The 24,110-nt window shown below is 34.3% G+C and overlaps 1 protein-coding gene and 1 pseudogene across 13 annotated transcripts in view; one reads left to right on the top strand and one right to left on the bottom strand.

Annotated features, from left to right (window-relative positions):
• The window catches only part of CSNK1G1 (casein kinase 1 gamma 1), a 150,257-nt gene that overhangs the window by 81,688 nt on the left and 44,459 nt on the right, over nucleotides 1-24,110 (bottom strand). For all 13 annotated transcript variants that reach the window (XR_004320373.1, XR_004320371.1, XR_004320369.1 and 10 more), the window contains one exon: nucleotides 13,063-13,462. Coding sequence is in view for 7 of the 13 variants with exons in the window: in XM_006183992.3 (XP_006184054.1) it covers nucleotides 13,063-13,243 (181 nt within the window). In the remaining 6 variants the exon portion in view is untranslated. The remainder of the gene's footprint in view (nucleotides 1-13,062; nucleotides 13,463-24,110) is intronic.
• LOC116664500 lies at nucleotides 501-600 on the top strand (annotated as a pseudogene).

Genomic DNA, 24,110 nt, shown 5'->3' with positions numbered 1-24,110 from the left:
CATCTTCTACAAAGAAGCCAGCTAGGATTTTGACAGGGATTGTGTTGACTCCGTAAACCAATCTGAGGATTACTACCATTTTAACAATATTAAGTCTGATCCCTGAATGTGAATGTCTTTCCATGTATTTGGGTCTTCTTCAATTCCTTTCAAAAGTGTTCTGTAATTCTCAAAGTATAAATTTTACACTCATTTTTGTTAAATTCATTCTCTTTTGACACTATGGTAAATGGAACTGTTTTCTTACTTTCATTTTTGGATTAAACATAGACACTTTTGTATAATAATGATTCAGACCTCCTCTCATGATCCATTCCTAGAAACATAGTATGTCTTTTAATCGGAGAAGTATTTGTATCTCTTAAAACTCAAGTAGGGAACTCTTTTATATAAATGAATTTTTCATGTAAGTGATACTCCTTCAATAAAAGTTAAAAAGTAAAATCATTTACAATGGAAATGTTTCTAAAGTTTCATGTTTCACAAAGGGAGTATCGGGTGCTCACTCTGGTAGCATACTGTTTACTAAAATTGATACAGAGATTAGCATGGCCCCTGAACAAAGATGACATGCAAATTCATGAAGTGTTCCAAATATTTACAGATTTGCAGTTATGACACAAATAAGTCAATGGGGATGTAATACACAGCATTATATACATGACTATCATTAATATTTTGAAAGTTGCTAAAAGAGGAAATTTTACAAGTTATTATCACAAGAAAAATTTTGTAAATATGTGTGATGATGGATGTTAACTAGACTTACTGTGATCATTTTGCAATATATACAAATAATGAATCATTATGTTGTATACCTGAAGCTAATGTTGTATGTTGATTATACCTCAATAAAAACTTTTTAAGAATATCTGATTTTTTTCTTATTACATCTGGTCAAGATGAATAATTACATTACACAACTCGAGCAACACCCTTAGGGGTTAGTTGAGTATATAAAGCTATTCTGCCCAGACTGTTCTGCTTTGTGTACTTTGTTTCCTCCCTTGCTATCAGTCTATCAGTGATCATTTTTTTGATATATGTTAATACCTTCTTCTTTCTGTGTTTCTATTCTATGGAAGAATGAGAAAACTAATAGGCTGGTTAGAAATTCATATAAAATAAGGGAAAGACTAAAGATCTAAAGAACAGGAACTTTACACAGATCCTAAAATATCTATTTTGATGGCTAAGAAATTTTTAATTTTTATTGGTGTTTTAGTTTGTTTTCTGGTCCTCAGTTTTGATGCAGAGAGCTACAGCTTGTTAAGAAAAACACCACCACATATAGTTTTACTATAACATGGCTAAAAACTTTAGGACATGTAACTTATAATTCTAATTTACATTAATGTTAACTTATATTCTATATAAAATTTTGTGAAAGAATACATTTAGTCTTGTCTATTCTGAAATACGAGTATTTTAGAGAAGAAAACTGCAGAAAATTATACTTTTATTACTGATGTATACATTTTCTGCCCTATATAATTTATGTAGCAAGCTATAAAGGATGATGTACTGTATTTCTGATAATAATCTACATTTATGAAAATGTTTATTGTAGTATATACTTATAATAATAATAATAAAACCTAGAAGTAACTGAAGCCCAATTTTATGTTTACAAATGTGGCAATCCACTTTCAGAAACGGAATAGCCATTAAACTTACAATTATTAAAATCACATAGGAATTTAGTAAATAAAAATACAAAATCTCAAAGCATATCTAACTTTGTTTAGAACAAAGCACACATATATGCATATGCATGTGAATATACTCATATATCCATTTAGACTTGCACAAATGAACAAAGACTTTGCTCTAATTTTGTGTGATTTACAATTCTGTCAACAAAAACAAAAACCCAAACAAAAACAAAACAAGCTTCATGAATTGGAATTACACTTAACTCCTCTATAGGCTACATGTTCAAATCCGAATTCAATTATTATTTAGATTAGTCCATCTCCGAAGTAGTTTATAAAACAAAGTAGAAAAAGGAGCATCACAACCTCAAAAAAAAAAAAAAGGTCAACTTTTAGTTTCACAGTACAAACATACAAACATTAGCCTAAACTACCTAGATGAGCCCTTTAATCAAAGAAACACTAAGAATTACTTATATCAAAAGGCATTTACTGTTTCAGCTTTTTACCACCCAGGTAACTGAAGAACTTCCACTATTACCCTTTAGATATCAGTACCACCAGATAAAATTTGCTTCATGTTTAACCATATAAAAAAATTAAATCCAGAAAACTTGTACTTTTTGGGTGGAGTGGGAGTGAGATCAGAAGTTCTAATTAATTTATGACCTTTGGGGCGGGGTGGAAAACATGACGTGCAATTCCTTCCAAGGTTTTTTTTTTTATTGCCTATAGAACAAAGTCCAAAATCTACATCATGGCCCACAGCCAGTCAAGAACAGATTCTGTTTACATCTCTAGCCTGACTTCTCACTGTACCTTATTTAAATAAAAAGCTAAGGATAGAATACGGGACAGTGTTTATAATATCCTTCACTTTGATTTTACTTTAAATTTCAAAATACATACCTAATAAAATTAAAAATAATTAAAAATTAATTATTAATTAATTAGTCAACACTTTCCCTCCTCACCGCTTAGAAAATCTCTGAAGATTAAAGTGGGTCCAACATAGAAACTAGATTGTGGAGCTTAAAACAAAAGATTATTGGCTATTATTTTATACTTTATATTTATTTTCCTGGTAATAGGTGTAATTATATTGAACATCTATGATTATCACCTTTGGAATTAGAAATTAATTCTCATGTCCAATTTAATGTTTTTTTTTCCAGCATGTATTTCAACTACATATGTAACCAATAAGTGATATAACTACATGATATATAATAGAATATCTGTCTAAGGATGTCCCAGATCTGGGGTCCAGTTCAACTCTGTGGCAAGCCAGTTTATTTTACCTGGACCAAATCACTTAGTTTGTAATTTCTTTCAGTTTTGAAATGATAAACCTTGGACTAGACAACGCCAAAATTACTCAGAGGTCCAAAAATGTAGTAACTATTACTTTGGTTGATCTTGACTTTACATATCTAGTAAATCAGTCTAAGTTAACTATAAGCTTTTGGCAGGGTAAATCCCACTCCTGTCTCACAGTAAACTCACAGCCATCTTTCCCACATAAGTACTGCTAATCTAGTTATCAGGCTTGAAATTATAGAGTAGGGTTCTTGAATCACAATCAGGTCTTTCATTCAACTCATTGCTTACTCAACATAATACTGAATCTTGCTTCTGTTAACCAGTCACTGTATTAGCTAACCCACCTCAAACTTTGTGTTCTATGGTGATTCTATTAGTATATTCTTCAAAGATCTCTAACCAATTCCCAATTGAACTGAATGGAACCAAAATACAGAGCTCTATTGTTCAGCATCAGTGATGACAACGATCCATCCCATTCATTTGGGTAAGTGTTTAAAACAACTACAAATCTACTTCATTATCTTATCCACCAGCTTACATTTCTATATCTGTTACCAGAACATCACAAAAGTGTGTCAAATAAATACTTTGCTGAATAAAAATATATGATAAAAGAGACATCTGGAAAAAAAAAAAAAGAAAAGAAGAAACACAAGGAAAAAAAAGACATCTGATTAAACATGGAAGATAAAATGTAGGCATTTTACTCTATTCCTTTCCAAAAGCCCAATGAAATGACAAAAGAAAAAAGAAAAAGTAAAAACAGGTGAGAAAACAGCAGACTAGAGATGCCAACACTTTGGAAGATAAGAAATGAACAGCCAACAGTGGTAACTGACTTAGCCGACCTGAGACAGCTGACAGATATGTACTGGAGAAGAGGAATCTAAATGCTTAGATTATCTAATTATATTGACAGAAATTTTACAATTTTGTTGGAAACTTGAGAGGAAGAATTAATAATAGGTATGTAGATAACCAAGAACATTTTTAAAAATCAAGTATCAGAAATTTTTAATTCTGAGGAGGGTAGGGTGGGGATGTACTAGGAAGGAAATACAATAGGGCTCTCATAGCCCAGTTATGAATAGTATGTCCACAACCATAACATGAGAAATGCAGAAAAATGGTTTAACCAAAAAGTATGACATAAGTATATAGGCAGAATGTCAGGAGTATGTGATTGGGATGGTACCATAAGAAAAATCAATAAACAATGTCTAGGTGGGGGAGGATATAGCTCAAGTGCTAGAGCACATGCTTAGCATGCACAAGGTCCTCGGTTCTATCCCCAGTATCTCCTCTAAAAAAATAGATAAATAAAATAAACCTAATTACCCCCCAAATAAACACATAACAAAAATGAAATTAAAAAAAAAAAAGTCTAACATTGGAAAAAATATTTAGAAAAAAGGAGATATCTACAGGACATGGTTAAGAGTTGAAATGCTTACCTGTACTGATCAGGTCTTTAAAATTGACGTCACATAATTATTTTCATCAAAATTAAATTACAAAAAATATATACCTTTAGCATTATCTTGCCCTAGTAACCTTAATTCAGCAAAAAGCTTAATTAACCTAGCATGACCTGTGCTTTGAGACCCCACTATGGCTGGCAGTGAACTCTACTTCCTTTGATAAGAGCTTTGCCTTTTTCTGGAAAAGTAGGGCCATAAATTCAACAGTTTTCTCCTTAGGATGCACAATCATTGGGGGAGGATATAGTTCAAGTCGTAGAGCGTGTGCTTAGCATGCACAAGGTCCTGGGTTCAATCCCCAGTACCTCCATCAAAAAACTACATAAATAAACCTAATGACCTCCCCCTGCAAAAAAAAAAAAAAAAAAAAAAAAAAAGAAGAAGTATGCACGATCGTCATGTAAATATTGATCCTCATAATCAAATCCATAATCACCCTAGTTTCATAGTCCTGCTGAACAATTCCAAACTGGTTTAGCAATCCTGAAAATTTTACTGTTAAGTTATCCTGATTAGCCAAAATGTCAGTGCATAATCCTGTGATACCTCTGAAGTCACCGAGTTAACCTGACACAGTCTGTGCATCGGTATACGTGATTAAAACTGTTTGCTCCTGCCATTTTTTTTAATGGATTGTGCTATTGACGGAAAGAATCCTCCTTCAAGAGCCGTTAAAGCTGTTTACCCTCAAGAAATTGTGCTTGAATCAGAACGAAGAGGGAGCAATTCCAAAAGAAATTTAAACTACAATACTATTAGAATAAGAATTTTATATACATTTGTGGTTTTCCAAGAAAGTTAAAATACATTATACCTGGGGTCATATGGAAAACAAATGATATAATGTTACATACCTATGAAGCAGGAACCTAAGTATCAGTTTCTGAGAGGAAATAATGTATTTTGTCAGGTACTACAACTTACTGCAACACATACACAAATGTAAACACACACATATCTCCAAAGAGACAAAACATGTGGGACAAAATATGAACAACTGGTAAATCTAGGTGTTAATGTATTACAGATATTCACCATCCTATCCTTTTTAGTTTTTTTGTAAAATTTTGACATTTTTCTTCATACAAGTTGGGTAAAAATAAAAATGTTAAGCAATGTTTTATATTATTTATACAAACCAAGTACTCACTATGTTGCCATCACTGTCTTAGATGATTATATACATTATCCGAATTTTATCTCCACAACAAATATGTAAGGTAGATATTATTATCATCCTCATCTTACATGGAAAAAAAAATGAAACTTGGAAAGGCAATATGACTCCAGGACTCTCTACTTTTAACCACTTGAGTAAGAGAGTAAGGCCATGACTCCTGAAACTTTTTAGTTTGTTCCTACCACAGACCCTAAAAATTTGCAAATTTATAGGAAAACCTTAACAAAGTTGTAAAAGCACAATACAGTCACCCCTCACTATCTATGGTGGACTGCTTCCAGGACCCCCATGACTATCAAAATCTGTGGTTGCAGATGCTCAAGTCCTTTATATAAAACGGTGCAGTATTTGCATATAACCTAGGTACATCCTCTGTACACTAGATCTAGGTCACTAGACTACTTACAATATCTAATACAATATAAATGCTGTGTAAATAGTTGTAAATATGATGTTAAATCCGATCCAAACAGTCTCCTGGCACAGGGCAAATTAAAGTTTTGCTTTTTGGAACTTTATCAGATTTTTATTTTCCCCTGAATATTTTCCATCCCTACTTGGTTGAATCCACAGATGCAGAACCTGCAGATGTGGAGGGCTGACTGTGTATCAGTTTTTTCTGTTTTATTGACTGGCTTGGTTTTTGGCTGATACAGATTTAGTTTCACTTGTTCAAAATGCTAAGATTTCCTAAGAAATTGTGAATAAAAAAGTAAACATTTCATTTTACAATGCTTTCGCTTTCAACTAGAGAAGAACACTTTAAAATCTTGTTTTAAGCCTACATTCGCTCAGATTTTTCAAAAAATTTCAACTTTAAGTAATTCAGATAAGAACAATGCACAGAGAAGTCGTCATGTACACCCTACTTCAGTCACAGAAACAGTCGTCTTATTTTAGAAGCAAGGGAGGAGTGTGTCACAGAACAAGGTGATACCCTTAGCCAATTTACCTTCGTCAGAAACATCCTTCTGCGCTAATGTACTTCTGCATATTTCACCAGATACCAAAGACAGAAAAGAGCAAGAAGGTAAATTCTTTGTGCCTCCATTTTCTTGTTTGTAAGCAAAAATGTTCTTAACAATACCCTATTCACAAGGATAGTATAAAGATTATTAAAATCACGTGTCCGACTAGGTAGTCTAAAGGGTCTCCTAAAACATAAGCATACACCTATCGGATATGAAATCACCTATCTACTTATTCTTGCAACTAAGAAGAAAAAAAGCTGTTATCTGTAGACTTAGGGACACACATTTTCTTAATTCTGGAGAATTAAGAATTCTCCATTCTTAATCATTTGTATCTTAATGTTTACATGAGTCTTTCCAGACCTGATTCAGCAAAAAGACTCAAAATTAAAAAAAAACAAAAACTAAAAACAACCTGCAGATCTGTTTCAACTCCATCATGTCCTCCCTCCTTTTATTCATGATCATCCTTCATCAATCTTCCTTTCTCAAATCTTCAAAATTCCCCTTTCCATTGAGCAACATACACAGGTAAGACTCCACAGAAATAATCTTTCCATTGAAAAAACACACAAAGGCCACAAAAAGGCAACGCTTAAAAGAAGAAATATAAATAACTATGTAAAGACGTTTAACTTCACCCATGTACACATACACATTTAATAAGATACCATTTTTCCTTACCAGACCAGCGTAAGTGAAGATTCTTGATAATGTTCGAGGTTTCTGAAGAGATAGAGAAACACACACACACACACACACACACACACACACACACACACACACACACACACACACACACAGAGAAAGTAAAGGGAAACCATCTTCCTGGAGGGTAAGTTGACAACGTATAACAAAATCATAAATATGTATTTATCAATCCACCTTTGATTCAGAAAGTACACTTCCAGGATTTATCCTAAGAAAATAATCAGGGAAGTTGGGACTAAAAGGATGTATTATATTACACGTGTCTACAAGGATGTTCAGTATAGTACTTATAATTAAAAAACAGAAATAATTTATATGTATACTAAGGCTAGCTTATAAATTACTGAGTAACTATACACATTAAAATGAATGATCTGTATTTAAGCTGAAACCTTAAGAAATTCATGCTGTATTAAGTGATAAAAGCAGATTTATAACAGTTTGGTTGCAGTTCTAAAATATGTCCTGACACATTTTTTTATTCTGAAAAATTAAATAAAACAAAATTAGTGGTTATCTTTTGAGACACTTAAGTAAAATTTTCAAACAATGTTGGGGCAACGGCATGTTTTCTTTTTAAAAAGGTTCCTTTAAAGGATATTTTTTGCTTTTTGTTTTTCTGGTTACTAAATATATGTACCCATTAAAAAAAAATAGAACAAAAAGGAAGGAAAAAGGGAAATGTCTCAGAAATATATAAACAGAAGTAAAAGACAAAGGCTATAATTAGCTTCTCCTGCTTAACATTAGGGCTTAACAGCCCACCCCTCCAGACACTCTTCTCTAGACTTCTCAACTTCTCTACTCCTCAGGCTCTTCCTCTTTCAGCATCCCTTAAATGTACCCTCTCTCTCCTAATCACACAAGCTCCACAAGCACCATCTCATCACCCATGACTGCATGTTCATTAACACCTACATAGTGATGATTTCTTCATCTCTATCTGAAGCCTAAACTTTTCTAAGTTTCAGAGTCACATTTCTGCATATGTGCTGCACACTCCTGAAAGTCAATACATTCACAAACTCTAACTACTTGCCTTTCCCATCGCCTACTCTAGGGCTGTATTTCCTACATCTATTAAGGGTTTCCTCATTCTCTTGGTTTTCCCAACCTGGCAAGCTCAATCATCTTCGACCCCTTCCCCTAAAATAACTGGTGACCAAATCCTATAGCCTACTTCTAAAATTTCTCTCTAATTCATCCCTTCCTTTCCATCTCACTGCCATTTTCAGAGTTAAGGTGGGCCTGGCCATTCCCGACTTGGACTATAAAGCCAGACAAACATTTCTTAAGTACCCACTGTATGCCTCACACAGTAAAAGTAGTTAAGAATATAAATATGAGAATGTTAATAAAGCAAATTACTACCATTAAGTATTTCTTGAGATAGAGAGATGGAGGAACATGTCACAATGTGACAAGCACTACAATCAGAGCAAAATCCAAGAGATGTCAACCTCCTTCCTATCTGATCTAATCTTAACAGCACCGGGAATTATCTTTCTAGAATACAAACCAGATCATGTTGTAAAACCCTTGATAATTCTATTCCACTGCCTACAGGATAAAGTCCAAATGCTTTAATACCATGCAAACACTTCACAGTCTGGTCCTAAGTTATCTAACAGCCTCATCCATAACTTTTCTTTCACTTCACACCCCATAACCCAATCATGTAAAACTAGTTGCTGCTCTTGACAATACGCTAAGCACTTTCACAACAGTGTCTGTGCCTCCTGCCTTTGCAGAGTGCTTCTTCCTTGTGCTCACCAGTGAAGTCCTGTCCAACTCTCCCATTAACTACCCTTCCTCTGTGAAATCTTCATTAACCTTCTCTGCCAGTGTAGTTTTCAGAACAATCTATTACAATACTTATTACTTGGTGTTGTAATTTGTTTTTCTTCCTCTCTACCACTAGACTATGAGATTCCTATTTTTTTAATTGTAGTTGATTTATAATATTGGATTAATTTCAGGTGTATAGCAAAGTGATTCAGTTATACATATATTTTTCAGATTCTTTTCCATTATGGATTATTACAAAACACTGAATACAGTTCTTTGAGATACATAGTAAATCCTTGTTATCTGTTATATATGTACAGTAGTGTGTATCTGTTAATCCCATGCTCCAAATTTATCCCTCTCTCCTAGACTGTGAGATTCTTAAGGACAGAAACTACATCTTGTTATTCTTAGTATCTTTGCCAAAGTCCAGCAAGATAGTAAATATACAAGAAATATTTGTTAAATGGATGATGGGGTGGAAATAGATTTGTAGAAAACCAAAATTATTTTTTTGGTTCTCTGTCTGGAATCCAGGAGTCTAAACAGTAAGGCTACTACCTACTACGATCCCCTACATACCAGGAAACCAAAAGAGCCTGTATTTTTTTCTCCCCTCATCCTATTCATCTGATTATCTACCCATCCATCCCACAAAGAACAGCAGCATATAATACAGATAGAATCTCTGCCCTCCAATGGGTTTGGGAGACTTAATACTCAATACTCAAGTAAGGAGAGACAATTAACAGATAAATATATAAAATAATTTCAGAAAGTGATCAATGTGATGAATTAAAAAAAGCAGTTTGATGGGACAGGTAGTGGCTGGGGGAGAAATGTGCTATTTTAAAGAAGTCACAGAAGATTTCTCTGAGACAGTAACATAAAAGCTGAGGCCTGAAGGATGAGAAACAACTAGCTAAACAAAATTTTGAAGAAAAAATTCTGCAGGCAGAGGGAACTGTAAGCATAAAAGCTCTGAAGCAGAAATGCACTTGATTATTTAAGGGACAGAAGAGATGGTGTGGCTAGAGAAAGAAATGAATTTGGAAAAGAAAGTACAGCCTTGTAAGTGATAGCCTTGGTGGAGGCCTATCTGAACCTGCCTGAAGTTTGGAATTTCCCAGTTTACATCTTCTGTTGTCTACACAGTCTTCTACTTCTAACATCATAGCAAGAAGACAATGGAATGGGGTATACAGCACATCCTATTGTCAGGAAGATGTCAAAAGTACCTTTTCTGGTTTTTGTTGATAAAAAGTATTCCTATATACAACACCCTAGCAATAATGGTCCCAGGGCTAATGAAAACCTGATCAGCACACAGGAATTAAACCACTTCAAAAGAAAGACAAATTCTTTTTACCGACTACAAAGCAAGTCAAAATGAGAACTATCGTAATTATCCTAGATTCATTAGAGGAAAAACACTTTATTACTCTGAAAATATATATGAGCTACAAATTTATCCTTTTAATAGATTCTTCCATTCATGTATAAACTTAAAGATCATATAATACAAATCTAGACTTAATTAAACAAAATAGACTTCCAGTTTTCATTGACCAAGGTTTTTTTTCCACTTGATAGAAATTAAACAATTTTGTTTTGAGAATGCATGAATTTATAAGCATTATAAACTGCCTCTCAGCAGTAATTTTGTGGATGTTTATGTCATAAACTATTTAATTCAAGTACTACTGTGATGTTAGAGCAAAGACAATCCATTACTGAAATGAATATTCACAAAACTACCTGTTAAAGCAACTCAGTAGTTGCTGGGAACTAAAGCAGTGTGAAATTACACATCTTACTCCTATTCTCAGTAGCATCTGCTGGCTTTGCTAACCCAAATATGAACACATCACTAAATATAAAGAGCCTTTCATTATCCTAGGCAGGTCTTAAAATTCCAGGCTGCCAGCCTACTAGTAGTAAGAATAAATTCATTCTCAGCATCCCTAAATTCACTTCTGTACCCAGTGATCTCTGGCTGGGGCAGTGATGTTTCCCCAAATCTCTCTATGGTGGATCAGAGATAAGATTTTTTTCCATCTTCTTTTGCAAAATCATCAGAAGTCGCACTGGTAACCAACAATAATCATCTTTATGCTTCCATGCTCCCATTCCCTCAAAGGGCAGTCTCTTACAACGGGTCTCCATAATAATGCATAGCCTCTGTGGAGAAAGGGGAACCCTCCTACACTGCTGGTGGGAATGCAGTTTGGTGCAGCCACTGTGGAAAACAGTGTGGAGATTCCTCAAAAGACTAGGAATAGACTTACCATATGACCCAGGAATCCCACTCCTGGGCTTGTATCCAGAAGGAAATCTACTTCAGGATGACACCTGCACCCCAATGTTCATAGCAGCACTATTTACAATAGCCAAAACATGGAAACAGCCTAAATGTCCATCAACAGGTGACTGGATAAAGAAGCTGTGGTATATTTATACAATGGAATACTACTCAGCCATAAAAACCGACAACATAATGCCATTTGCAGCAACATGGATGCTCCTGGAGAATGTCATTCTAAGTGAAGTAAGCCAGAAAGAGAAAGAAAAATACCATATGAGATCGCTCATATGTGGAATCTAAAAAACAAAAACAAAAACAAACAAACAAAAACAAAGCGTAAATAAAGGACAGAAATAGACTCACAGACAGAGAATACAGACTTGTGGTTACCAGGGGGGCAGAGGGTGGGAAGGGATAGACTGGGATTTCAAAATTGTAGAATAGACTACACTGTATAGCACAGGGAAATATACACAAAATGTTATGATAACTCACAGAGAAAAAAATGTGACAATGAGTGTGTATATGTCCATGAATAACTGAAAAATTGTGCTGAACACTGGAATTTGACACAACATTGTAAAATGATTATAAATCAATAAAAAATGTTAAAAAAAATTAAAAAAAAAATAATGCATAGCCTCAACAGCTGCGACAAATAAGAAAACACTCTAGCCTAAAAGGGGACCTGTTTACAATCCCCAAGCTGATGACCAACTTCATGTATTTATAAGAGCTTTCATTTTCTCTTCCCCATTCACCTAGGGAGGGCCACAAAAAGTTTATAAATACCCAATGTATCTTCTTCCCAATTTCACATCTTCAAACTGGTTGATTTCATCATTATTCATCATTTCACTCATAAACTAACAGTTGAAATAAAAAATCCTTTCCTTGGGGGATGGGGAATAGCTCAGTGGTAGAGTGCATGCTTGGCATGCACAAGGTCCTGGGCTCAATTCCCAGTACCTCCATTTAAAATATATTACTTAATTAATTAAAGTAAAATATAAAATATTTTTAAAATCCTCTCCTTGGTTGGGAAATAAAATTACATGATTTCTGTCTGAAGTTCCAGCTCAATCCTGATGCTGGGATTTCCAGGAAGAAATGCAAACATAGTATCAGTTGGAAAACCTCTCTAAACAGGATATACATCCTTGCAGACGAAGTATGGGTATTACTGAGTAAGGAGTTACTCTTCCCTTACCAGGGGTAGAGTCTGAATTAAAACAAGCCCTTAACTCTTTCTCAAAGTGTGGTTCAAGGATCAACAGCATCTGGATCAACTGGGAGTTTGTTAAAAAGACAGAATATAGAACTCTATCTCTCAGACCATCTAAATCAGAATCTTCATTTTACTGATATCTATATGCAAATATCCCTGCAATATCAAATCTCACAATTGGTGGAAAATTAAAATCCTATCACACACAAAGAGAGATGAACCTTGGATAACAATTACACCTGATAATGACTGTAGTCCTCTTCACAAATTCTTAAGTTTTTTTTTTTAACAATAGATCCTCCTTACAAGAATTTCTCATAAAATTATAAGCTACTTATCTTTAAGCACACCGAAGATTATTATAGCTGCTGCTGTGGTTGCTGTTAGCGTAAGCCAATAATATAACCAAGTGCTTACCTAATCTGAGCTCTCCGAAGTTCCCACACCCTATCTTCTTGCCAACCCTGAAGTTGGGTCCCACCATAAGAACCCCAGAGGATGTCGAGGAACCAGGTGGTCGAGAACAGTGTGCACTCCTTTGAGCCATGGGTTTACTTGTCCGTTGTCTTTCATCCTTCTCCCTGCTAGGATGGTCCATGATCCTACACGACACTGTGTCTGCACAAGTAGCCTTAATCTGTATACTTCTCTTCAATACAAAAGTATATCCAGATAAACCGTAGTCAGAGTAAGGTAAAGAGTTCTTTTGGCACCATATTTATGTTTCTAATTTATCTCCAGGAGATGAAAAACCATTGATTAGTTCTTGTAGGACACGTAGTCTGTAGGTCTCAAGCATAGGAAGATATTTGGTAACCTAGGTAAAAAAATCAAGAAAGCATACAGTTAAAAATTATATTTTAAAACAAATTAAGAAAGTTACCACTAATCAGAATGGATCCTATCCAAAAATGAGCAAGGTGGATAGTTTCCTGAAATGGATTTTGGTTTCATACCCTCCAACAGTTTAGCCATCTGGACTAGTTATTCATCTGGTAACATAAACTCAGTAGGCTGCAGACCATGGCCGCTAAGGGAACACACAACCCTTTAACATCATAAAATGCTTTCTTCTAGCTTTGTACATATGAACCAAAAGAAAGCTATTTGTCAGCTCTTCATCACTGGCTAACAAAGTTATGGTGGGGTTCAGCCCAGTTAAATAAACTGAGGGCAATTAAAAGCTCTTCCCTTTAATTCGGACACAACCTATCAGAAATGAAGCTACTCACTGTTCACTGTCCCCCTCCTCCACCCTCACCATTTATCAAGCACTAACAGCAATCACGAAATCCAAAACAAGTTACTGATGGACACAGACTACTTCTATGAAGGCCTTTCCAAAAACCTATTGGTACCAAGCAGTCTTAGACCAAAGCTTTGGGAAGCTTAACTTTTGGTCTAATTTTCATTGTGGACTGAGTATACAATGTCAGAGCGCCTGAAGCACATCCTCTGTACAACCCCAAAGTGAAAATAAATCTGAGAAACAAAAAAAATATTAAACAAAACTCATCCCTACCAGAATTCTCCAGTGTCTCAATTCAGGACTAAGCCCAAGACAAAAGTTTACAATGATGTAGTTTCGATGCTATTTCTAATAATCTAGGTAAGTGTCCTTAAAAAAAAAATTGTCACCAATCACATACTAAACATATACTTATGTTTCACTTTTATTAAAGATTTTCCTTAAGTTTTTAAGGAAAAAGACTATTAGAACTGCTTGGTTATTACTGCATATATACAATAAAGCAAAAATGTCTAGACTATAAGTTTCTTACAGACACCTTTAATTCCCTACTACAGGGACAGGCACAAAGCTGTGAGTTGAATGCACAAGCAGGCACGTGATCCAAGGATATAATCTGTTTACTTCATTACAGTAGTTAAACTAAACTGTTTACTTTCATCTTTTCTGTTCTCTTTGCATTATTAAACCTGTATAATGATTTTAGGCTTCCATAAAGTTAATTACCAATAAAATGCACTGATCTGAATTCAGGGAATAATACATCTACATTCATAATATATTCTGTTAAGGAAAAAGAATCAGGGTGATAAGAATAAGTCAGAAATGACTGGATTTCTTACAGGAAGAACATTATAAATTTGTATTTTTTCTCTCACTCTTTCTCTCATCTCCAATTTTAGGTAATATTCCTTCAATTATCTTTGTTGTTTACTCAAAGTCCCTCAAACAGTATTGGTAAAGAAAGGGAAATAAAGTCTAAGATGTTTAATTTAGACAGTTCCATCTTAACAGGTGGTTGTGTGTCTATATATGAGAAATTGTCAGGCTATACTTTCTTCCCTTATGTTACATTTTTTGGAGGACAGGTAAAGCGTGTCTTAGCCTAGTCAGACAATTTTGAGCACTCAACTAACTCCCAAAGCCTCATAAATTATTAATAGTACAACAGTGTCATTTAGAAGAGTTGGAAAACTGTACTATCTTGTCTGTTGCTCTTCATATTTTTCATTTGTGTTCACTGTTTTTCTAACAGATGGAGGTTATTTTTATAATGCTTGCCATTAGCTTCCTCCAGTGCATTTAGACTCACGTAATATTAGGTGGAATGATCACTCACAGCCCTCATATCCATGTAAACTTGCATATACGTATTCAAAACACATGCAGTAGCACTTGCCAGGTTAGAAACCTGCAGAAAGCCAAAGATCCCACTCAGCAGGGGAAGTGTTTTTTAAACATCTGCTTATAGATCAGAACAATCACTTTACCTCCCACGAACATGGGAAAAACTCACATTATTACATCGATTTTCTCATCTACTCATGAGACATTAGTACAGTCTAATCTATAATTAGGAAAGATGAATAATATTAAATACTGCGTTATGTGGCACCTCTCATTTAAGAAATCAAACTAATTGAATGATTAGTTTTTAAAATGCTATTTCTTTATCAGCATCCACTGCTGAAAACTATTTCCTACTTCTCAATTATAAACTCTTCAGCTTGCCACTTAAGTCCCTTCAGTATCAGCTCCCTATTTAAATTCATCTCTTAAAAAAAGTTACTACATAAAGCAAAGGAGCATCCACTCTTAGCTCTTACACCTAGAATGACCTCTTAAATCTTCTGCCTTATTTAAGGCCTGATTCATATTCTACATCCTTTATGAAACCTTTTATAACCAATTCATCATTAATGCTTGGAGTACCACTGTCCTGGGTTTGGTGATGAATTTTAACACAAAACCCCAAACGCCTATCCACAAAAGAAATAAAATTTTGAACATGGACTTTAAAAATTTTAAACTTTAAACTATGTTATCTTATTCAGAAAACTGAAAGACAAGCCACAAACTGAAAGAAATATATTTGTAAAATACATATCTGATAAAGGATCTGTACTCAGACTACACCAAGAACTCTAGAACAACAATGAGGTATCACCTCACATCAGTCAGAATGGCTATTACTAAAAAGTCCACAAATGATAAATGCTGGAGAGGGTGTGGAGAAAAGGGAAGCCTCCTACACTGTTGGTAGGAATGTAGTGTGGTGCAGCCACTATGGAAAACAGTATGGAGATTCCTCACAGAACTAAAAACAAACCTACCACATAATCCAGCAATCCCACTCCTGACCATGGATCCGTAAGGAACTCTAATTCGAAAAGATACATGCACCCCAATGTTCACAGAAGCACTATTTACAATAGCCAAGCCATGGAAACAACCTAAATGTCCCATCGACAGATGACTAGATAAAGAAGTTGTGGTATATTTTTACAATGGAATACTACTGAGCCATAAAAAAGAATAAAATAATGCCATTTGCAGCAATATGGATGGACCTAGAGATCCTCATTCTAAGTGAAGTAAGCCAGAAAGAGAAAGAAAAATACCAGATGATAACACTCATATGTGGAATCTAAGAAAAAGAGAACATTAACAAACACATCCACAAAACAGAAACAGACTCACAGACATAGTAATCAATCTTATGGTTACCAAGGGAAACGGGATGGGAAGAGATAAATTTGGGAGTTTGAGATCTGCAAAAGTTAGCCACTATACAAAAAAATAGATTTTAAAAAATTTCTTCTGTATAGCATACAGAACTATATTCAGTATCTTGTAATAATCTTTAATGAAAAAGAATATGAAAATGAATACATGTTTGTATATGCATGACTGGGACATTGTGCTGTACACCAGAAATGGACACACTGTAACTGACTGTACTTCAATAAAATAAACAAACAAACAAATAAATAAATTCTTAAAAAAAAAAAAGAACTCTAGTAGAACAAATCCAATTAAAAATGCGTAAATATTGGAACAGACACCTGGCCAAAGAAGATATACAGATAGTAAATAAGCACACAAGAGTATGCTCAACATCATGTACCATTAGAAAACTATTAAAAAAAAATTTTTTTGCCCCCTACCATGTATCAGATTATATTGATATGTACTCTCATATTTGATTATAAGCTTCTGAAGTTAGGGATCTTCTCGTATTTCTTTTTGTTTCTTGCATACAACTGTGACTTAATAAACACTGAATAATAATTATGATCTTGTATAATAGAAAACAGATTTCCATAACTAAATATTTATACAAAATAATAAAAGTAAAGAGAACTCTCTAACTAACCCTAAGAACTCCTAGAACTGACATAGCAAGAAGCCGGTATTATTTCATTTAAATTCATTAGTGTTAAGATAAAGGCTAGTTAGAATTTCCATTTCATAAGGATATTACATGATTTATTTACAGTTACTAGCAGATAACATACGAAAAAGTTAACTCAAGAACCAGGTCAAATGGAATACCTAAGGTAAACATTAAGTTATACTTTATTTTTTTAAATGACTTCCAAGGACAGCAGTAAAAGATAAACTATATGCTTATATTATTTCTCCTCTTTATTTTAACAGTAGAAGGAGAAAGGAGAGAAATTATATAAATCCATAAGTAGATGTTTATTTTTCCGGTGAATAAACTATTTGGCATCACTCATAACTCATTAAACATGTTAATATTATAATGAATACATACTTGAATTTTTAGAGTCATACTAGCAAGTTCCTTAAGAAACCTAATTCCAGTGGTTTCTACCACTTTAGGCATTTAATTAGAGAAAAGGTATTTTTTTTACTGTTATTCTTTTCTTTTTTTTAACTTTTTTTTTTTTACTGAGTTATAGTCATTTTACAATGTTGTGTCAAATTCCAGCGTAGAGCACAATTTTTCAGTTATACATGAACATACATATATTCATTGTCACTTTTTTTTTCACTGCGAGCTACCACAAGATCTTGTATATATTTTCCTGTGCTATACAGTATAATCTTGTTTATTTATTTTACATTTTGAAATTCCAGTCTGTCCCTTCCCACCCCCCGCCCCCTTAGCAACCACAAGTTTGTATTCTATGTCTATGAGTCCGTTTCTGTTTTGTAGTTATGTTTTGGTTTTTTTTGTTTTAGATGCCACATATGAGCGATCTTATATGGTATTTTTCTTTCCCTTTCTCTTTCTGGCTTACTTCACTTAGAATGACATTCTCCAGGAACATCCATGTTCCTGCAAATGGCATTACGTTGTTGGTTTTTATGGCTGAATAGTATTCCACTGTATAAATATACCACATCTTCCTTATCCAGTCATCTATTGATGGACATTTAGGTTGGTTCCATGCCTTGGCTATTGTAAACAGTGCTGCTATGAACATTGGGGTGCAGGTGTCATTTTGAAATAGGGTTCCTTCTGGATAAATGCCCAGGAGTGGGATTCCTGGGTCATATGGTAAGTCTATTCCTAGTCTTTTGAGGAATCTCCATACTGTTTTCCACAGTGGCTGCACCAAACTGCATTCCCACCACCAGTGTAGGAGGCTTCCCAAGAAAAGGTATTTTTTAAAAGTATGACACTCTACGTGTTCTTTGCAATCAAAAGTTTCAGGAACCCATTTCCCCCTTTCCAGAAGGCATTACTCTATCAATAAAGCTTCACTTAGCAACTGAATAAAAACAGATTTATACACATGGCTTTTGTAACTGGGAAATTTTAAGAGCTCTCTAGCAGAATAAAGAATTGCTGCTAATAGTAAAATCAAGAAATCCAATCCATCAAATTGTATGTGCAGAACTGATGCCAAATCTGCCTGGCTTACATTAGAGTTGAAGAATATGGATGACCATCCTCAGCAGTGGTCAAAGTCTTCCTTCATAGAGCACCCTAGAAGGCATCTCATAGCATTCCAACACATTGAAATGGGAGAAATTTATATTTCCAGTAACTACTACCATGACCCAACATATTAAAAAAAAAAGTTCAAAACCAAAAGTTCATCTGGCCTGAAGTCTCTGTAAGACAGCAATGGATGCTCTGTCAGAGAGACAGACATGGTCTTCTATTATAAATGAAATTACTAAAGTGAATTTATAGTTTTATGTAGTAGTATTTGGAGAAGTTGCATGACAGTTAAAAAAAATTAACTCACATTATAAAACCATCAAAGAAAATATTTAAAGAATTACAGCTGTGAATCTGCTAAGTGAAAAGAAATCAATGATTTACAGTTTATTATTTCAGATTCTCATATATTGGTGTTATCAAAAATGAAGAACATAAATATTTAAAGTCAAAACACACCCAGTCTGTGTTGATAGTCAAGATAAGACTGTCGAGCTTCTAAATCTCTCTCTTCTGATATAACTTATGATGAAATTGTTTATGGGTTTAGGACTGCTGGATCACATAGTAACTGTATGTTTAAACAATTTCCAAAGTGATCAGACTCTCTATTCTACTGTTCCTTCACCTACCACATGTTGGCTTTGGTCCTAATGCTTACAACATTTTGATCATAAGTAGCTTCAGGTATCACTTCCCGTATTAGCGTCCAAAACAGAAATGAAACGACAATAGCAAGACTTTCTCATCATGTATCTTTTTTGGTAAAGATGAAAGTTCTTTACAGAGCCATCAGCAAAATTTCCCTTATGTTGTATTGCCAACAAATAGTGTCTACAACAATATCTGAAACTCCCAAAGAAAGAGATAAAGCCTAGTATGATGTTTAGAATGTAAGATAAATTTCAAGAGCAATTCACACCCAAAGAAGGCATTCAGTCATTGAGTAAAAAAGGTAATTTTTGCATGTGCTTAAAAAAATAGCAAAAATTACAGGACAATTAAAAAAGTATAATACAATTTAACAAACAAAAGGCTAATATTCATTTTAGCTTTTTTTTTTTAAAGGGACAAAATGAGACTCTTAATTAACCTAACAAATTATCAAAATCTGTTTATTTTGGCCAAAATACATATACAGGATGGGAGAGGGTACAGCTCAGTGGCAGAGTGCATGCTTAGCATGCATGAGGTCATGGGTTTGATCCCCAGTTCCTCTGTTAAATAAAAAAAGTGATAATAAGTAAGTAAACCTAGTTACCTCCCCACTCCACCGACAAAAAAAAAAAAAAAAAAGAATTAAAAAAAATTCCATTACAGGAGTGCTATTATTAAAAGGAAGAACAATGTTTACAGGTTGTAGTAGTATTATTATTATTTGGCGGGTGGGGGGTAGGATTTATTACTTGCAGCAACTAAGGACAATACCAGGGATCTTTCCCAAAGCAGTGTCTCAGTTCTGGTGTTATTAATCTTTCTTCCACAAATTCCAAGTATTAATTTCTCTCATTCCTACTATCCTACACCCTCATTGCTCAATCTATTCCCACCTGACTATTATTTTTTTCCAATTTTAATGATACGAAGTTAACATAAAACATTGTACTAAAGTATACAACATGATGATTATAGGTATATACTGTAAAATAATTACCAGAATAAGTTAACAGCTATCACCAGCCAGTTACAATTTTTTTTCCAGTAATGAGGACTTTTTAAGATCTCTTACCAACTTTGCAATATATGATACAGTATTGGTTAACTACACATACCATTCTGTACTGATCCTCAGAAATTATTTATCTTGTAACTGGAAGTTTGTACTTCCAGTTTAATCACCTTCATGCATTTTACATTCCCCCCCCACCCCTACTCTCACCACTGGCTACACAAATCTGTTTTCCATTTCTATGAATTCAATTTTGATAGATCCTAGTGATTTCATGAAGTATTTGTACTTATCTGTCTGGCTTATTTAATTTAGCATAATGCCCTCAAGGTCCACCCATGTTGTCATAAATGGCAGGATTTCCTTCATTTTTATGGCTGAACAATATTCCTCTGTGTGTTGTTTAATCATTTATCTGCTGATAGGCACTAAGATTGTTTCCATGTCTTGGCTATTCTAAATAATGCTGCAAAGAACACGGAGCGGGACAGTACAGGTATCTCTTCCACATAATGATTTCCTTTCCTCTGGATATATACCCAGCAGTTGGAACCTCCTCCATCATGTTTCCCAAAGTGGCTACACCAATTTACATTCCCACCAAGAGTACACAACGGTTCCCTTTTCTTCACATCCTTGCCAACACTCAACTCTTGTATTTCTGATGATGACAGGTGTGAGGTGATACATTGTGGATTTGACTTCCATTTCCCTAATGATTAGTGATGTTGAACATCTCTTCATGTACCTGTCGGCCATTTGTATGTCTCCTTTGGGGAAAATGTCTGTTCAATTCCTCTGCTGATTTTTAAGTATGACTTTTTTCCTACTGAGTTGTATGAGTTTTTTATATATTTTAGATATTAGTCTCTTGTCAGATAAGTGGTTTGGAAATATTTTCTCCCATTCTGTAGGTTACCTTTTCCTTTTATTGATGGTTCTCTTTGCTGTGCAGAAGCATTTTAGCTTCATATAATTCCAGTTGTTTATTTTTGCTTTTGTTGCATTTGCTTCTTCATTTCTAATTTTTTTGGTGGGGCGAGGTAATTTAGTTTATTTATATTTGGAAGAGGTACTGGGGATTGAACCCAGGATATTTTGCATGCTAAGCATGCGCTCTACCACTGAGCTATACCCATCCCCTTGTTGCATTTGCTTCTGGTGTTAAATCCAAAAAATCATCGCCAAGACCAATGTTAAGGCACTTACCCTCTATGTTTTCATCTAGGAGTTTTATGGTTTTAGGTCTTACATTCAAGTCTGTAATCCATTTTGAGTTGCTTTTAGTGTACGGTATAAGACAAGGGTCTAGTTTTCCCAGCACCATTTACTGAAGAAAGACTATCCCTTCTCCATTGTATATTTTTGGCTCCTTTGTCGGAAATTAACCGATGATATATGCATGGGTTTATTTCTGGGATCTTTATCCTGTTTTATTGATCTATTTTTCTGTTTTTATATCAATACCACCATACTGTTCTGATTACTGTAACTCTGCATCTTAGTTTGAAGTCAGGAAGTATGATGCATCCAGTTTTGTTGTGCTTTCTCAAGACTGCTTTGGCTATTTGGGGTCTTTTGTGTTCCATACAGATTTTATGATTGTTTTTTCTACTCGTATGAAAAATGCCATTGGAATTTTGATAAGGGTTACACTGAATCTGTAAATCACTTAAGGTAGTATGGACATTTTAAAAATATTGATTCTTCCAATTCATGAGAAAAGAGTGTCTTTCCATTTATTTGTGGCTTCCTCAACTTCTTTCAAAAGTGTCATGATTTTCAGTCTACAGGCCTTTCACCTCAGTAATTAAATTTATTCCTGGGTATTTTTATTCTTTTTGATACAATCGTAAATGACATTTTAAAAAACTCCTCTGATAGTCTGTTATCAGTGTATAGAAATGCAACAGATTTTTGTGTATTAATTTTTTATCCTGCAATTGAATTCGTTGATTAGTCCTAACACTTTTTTGGTGGAGTCTTTAGGGTTTTCTATGTGTAATATCACATCACCTGCAAATAGTGACAGTTTCACTTCTTCCTTTCTGATTTGGAAGCCTGTTCTTTCTTTTTCTTGCCTAACTTCTCTGGCTAGGACTATGCTGATTTTTCTTTTGATTTCTTTTTTGACTCACTGGTTGTTCAGCAGCATGTTGTTTAATCTCAAGATATTTCTAAATTTTCCACAGTTGCCTTCTTATAACTGATTTTTAGTTTCATACCATTGTGCTCAGAAAAGATGCTTGATATGATTTCAATCTTCTTAAATTTATTAATGCCTGTTTTGTGACTTAACATATGATCTATCCTGGAGAATGTTTTGTATGCAATTAAAAATAATGTGTATTCTGCTGCTGTTGGATGGAATGTTGTGTAAATGTCCATTAAGCCCATCTGGTCTAATGTGTACTTTAAGTCCAATGTGTCCTTATTGAATTTCTGTCTGGATGATCTACCTATTGTTGAAAGTAGGAGTACTGAAATCCCCTACTACTACTGTGACACTGTCTGTTTCTCCCTTCAGGTGTGTTAACACTTACAGACATGCCTTGGAGATACTGCAGGTTCAGTTCCAGACCAATGCAATAAAGTGAATATTGCAATAAAGCAAGTCACACAAATTTTTTTTTTGGTTTCCTGGGGCATATAGAAATTATATTTACATTATACTATAGTCTATTAAGTGTGCAACAGCATTATGGTAAAAAACAAACATACACTTGCAATGTATATACTTTAATTTAAAAGTAATGCTCCTGGAAAAATGGCACTTGTAGACTTGCTTGATACAGGATTGCCACAAACCTTCAATTTGTTTAAAAAAACAAAACCAAAAACCAGCAAACAAACACAGTATCTGCAAATACAATAAAGTGAAGCACAACAGAACAAGGTGTAGCTCTACTTTATATGTTTAGGAGCTCCATGTTGGGTGTACATGTTGTCAATCCTATTGTCAATCCAATCCTACTGTCAATCCAATAGGATTGACAACACTATCATTATATAAAGACCCTGTCTCTTATTACAGTCTTTGCTTAAAGTCTATTTTGTACAACATAAGCATAAACACCACTGCTTTCTTTCGGTTTCTATTTGCACGGAATATCTTTTCCATCTCTTCACTTTCAGTCTGTGTGTGTCCTTAAAGCAGAAGTGTCTCTCATAGACAGTATATAGTTGGATCCTTGTCTTTTTACCCATTAAGCTACTCTTGTGTCTTTTGATTGGAAAATTTAGTCCATGTATATTTAATTTTTTTTGGCAGGGGGAGGTAATTACGTTTGTTTGTTTTTTTTCAGAGGAGGTACTGGGGATTAAACCCAGGACCCCATGCATGCTAGGCAAGCACTCTTACCACTTGAGCTATACCCTCACCCTTTAGTTTATGTATATTTAAAGTAATCACTGATAGATATGGACTTACTATTACCACTTTGTTCATTGTTTTCTGGATATTTTGTAATTTCTTTGTTCCTTTCTTGTTCTCTTTATCTCTTCCTTTGTAACTTAATGATTTTCTTTAGTATATGCTTAGATTCCTTTGACTTTATCTTTTGTGTATCTATTATAGGTTTTAGCCCTGTGGTAGCAATGAGGTTTATATAAAGCATCTTTTATCT

This window comes from Camelus ferus, chromosome 6 (assembly GCF_009834535.1).
Source record: "Camelus ferus isolate YT-003-E chromosome 6, BCGSAC_Cfer_1.0, whole genome shotgun sequence".
Lineage (NCBI taxonomy): Eukaryota > Metazoa > Chordata > Mammalia > Artiodactyla > Camelidae > Camelus > Camelus ferus.
This window is presented reverse-complemented; position numbering and strand designations above follow the sequence as displayed.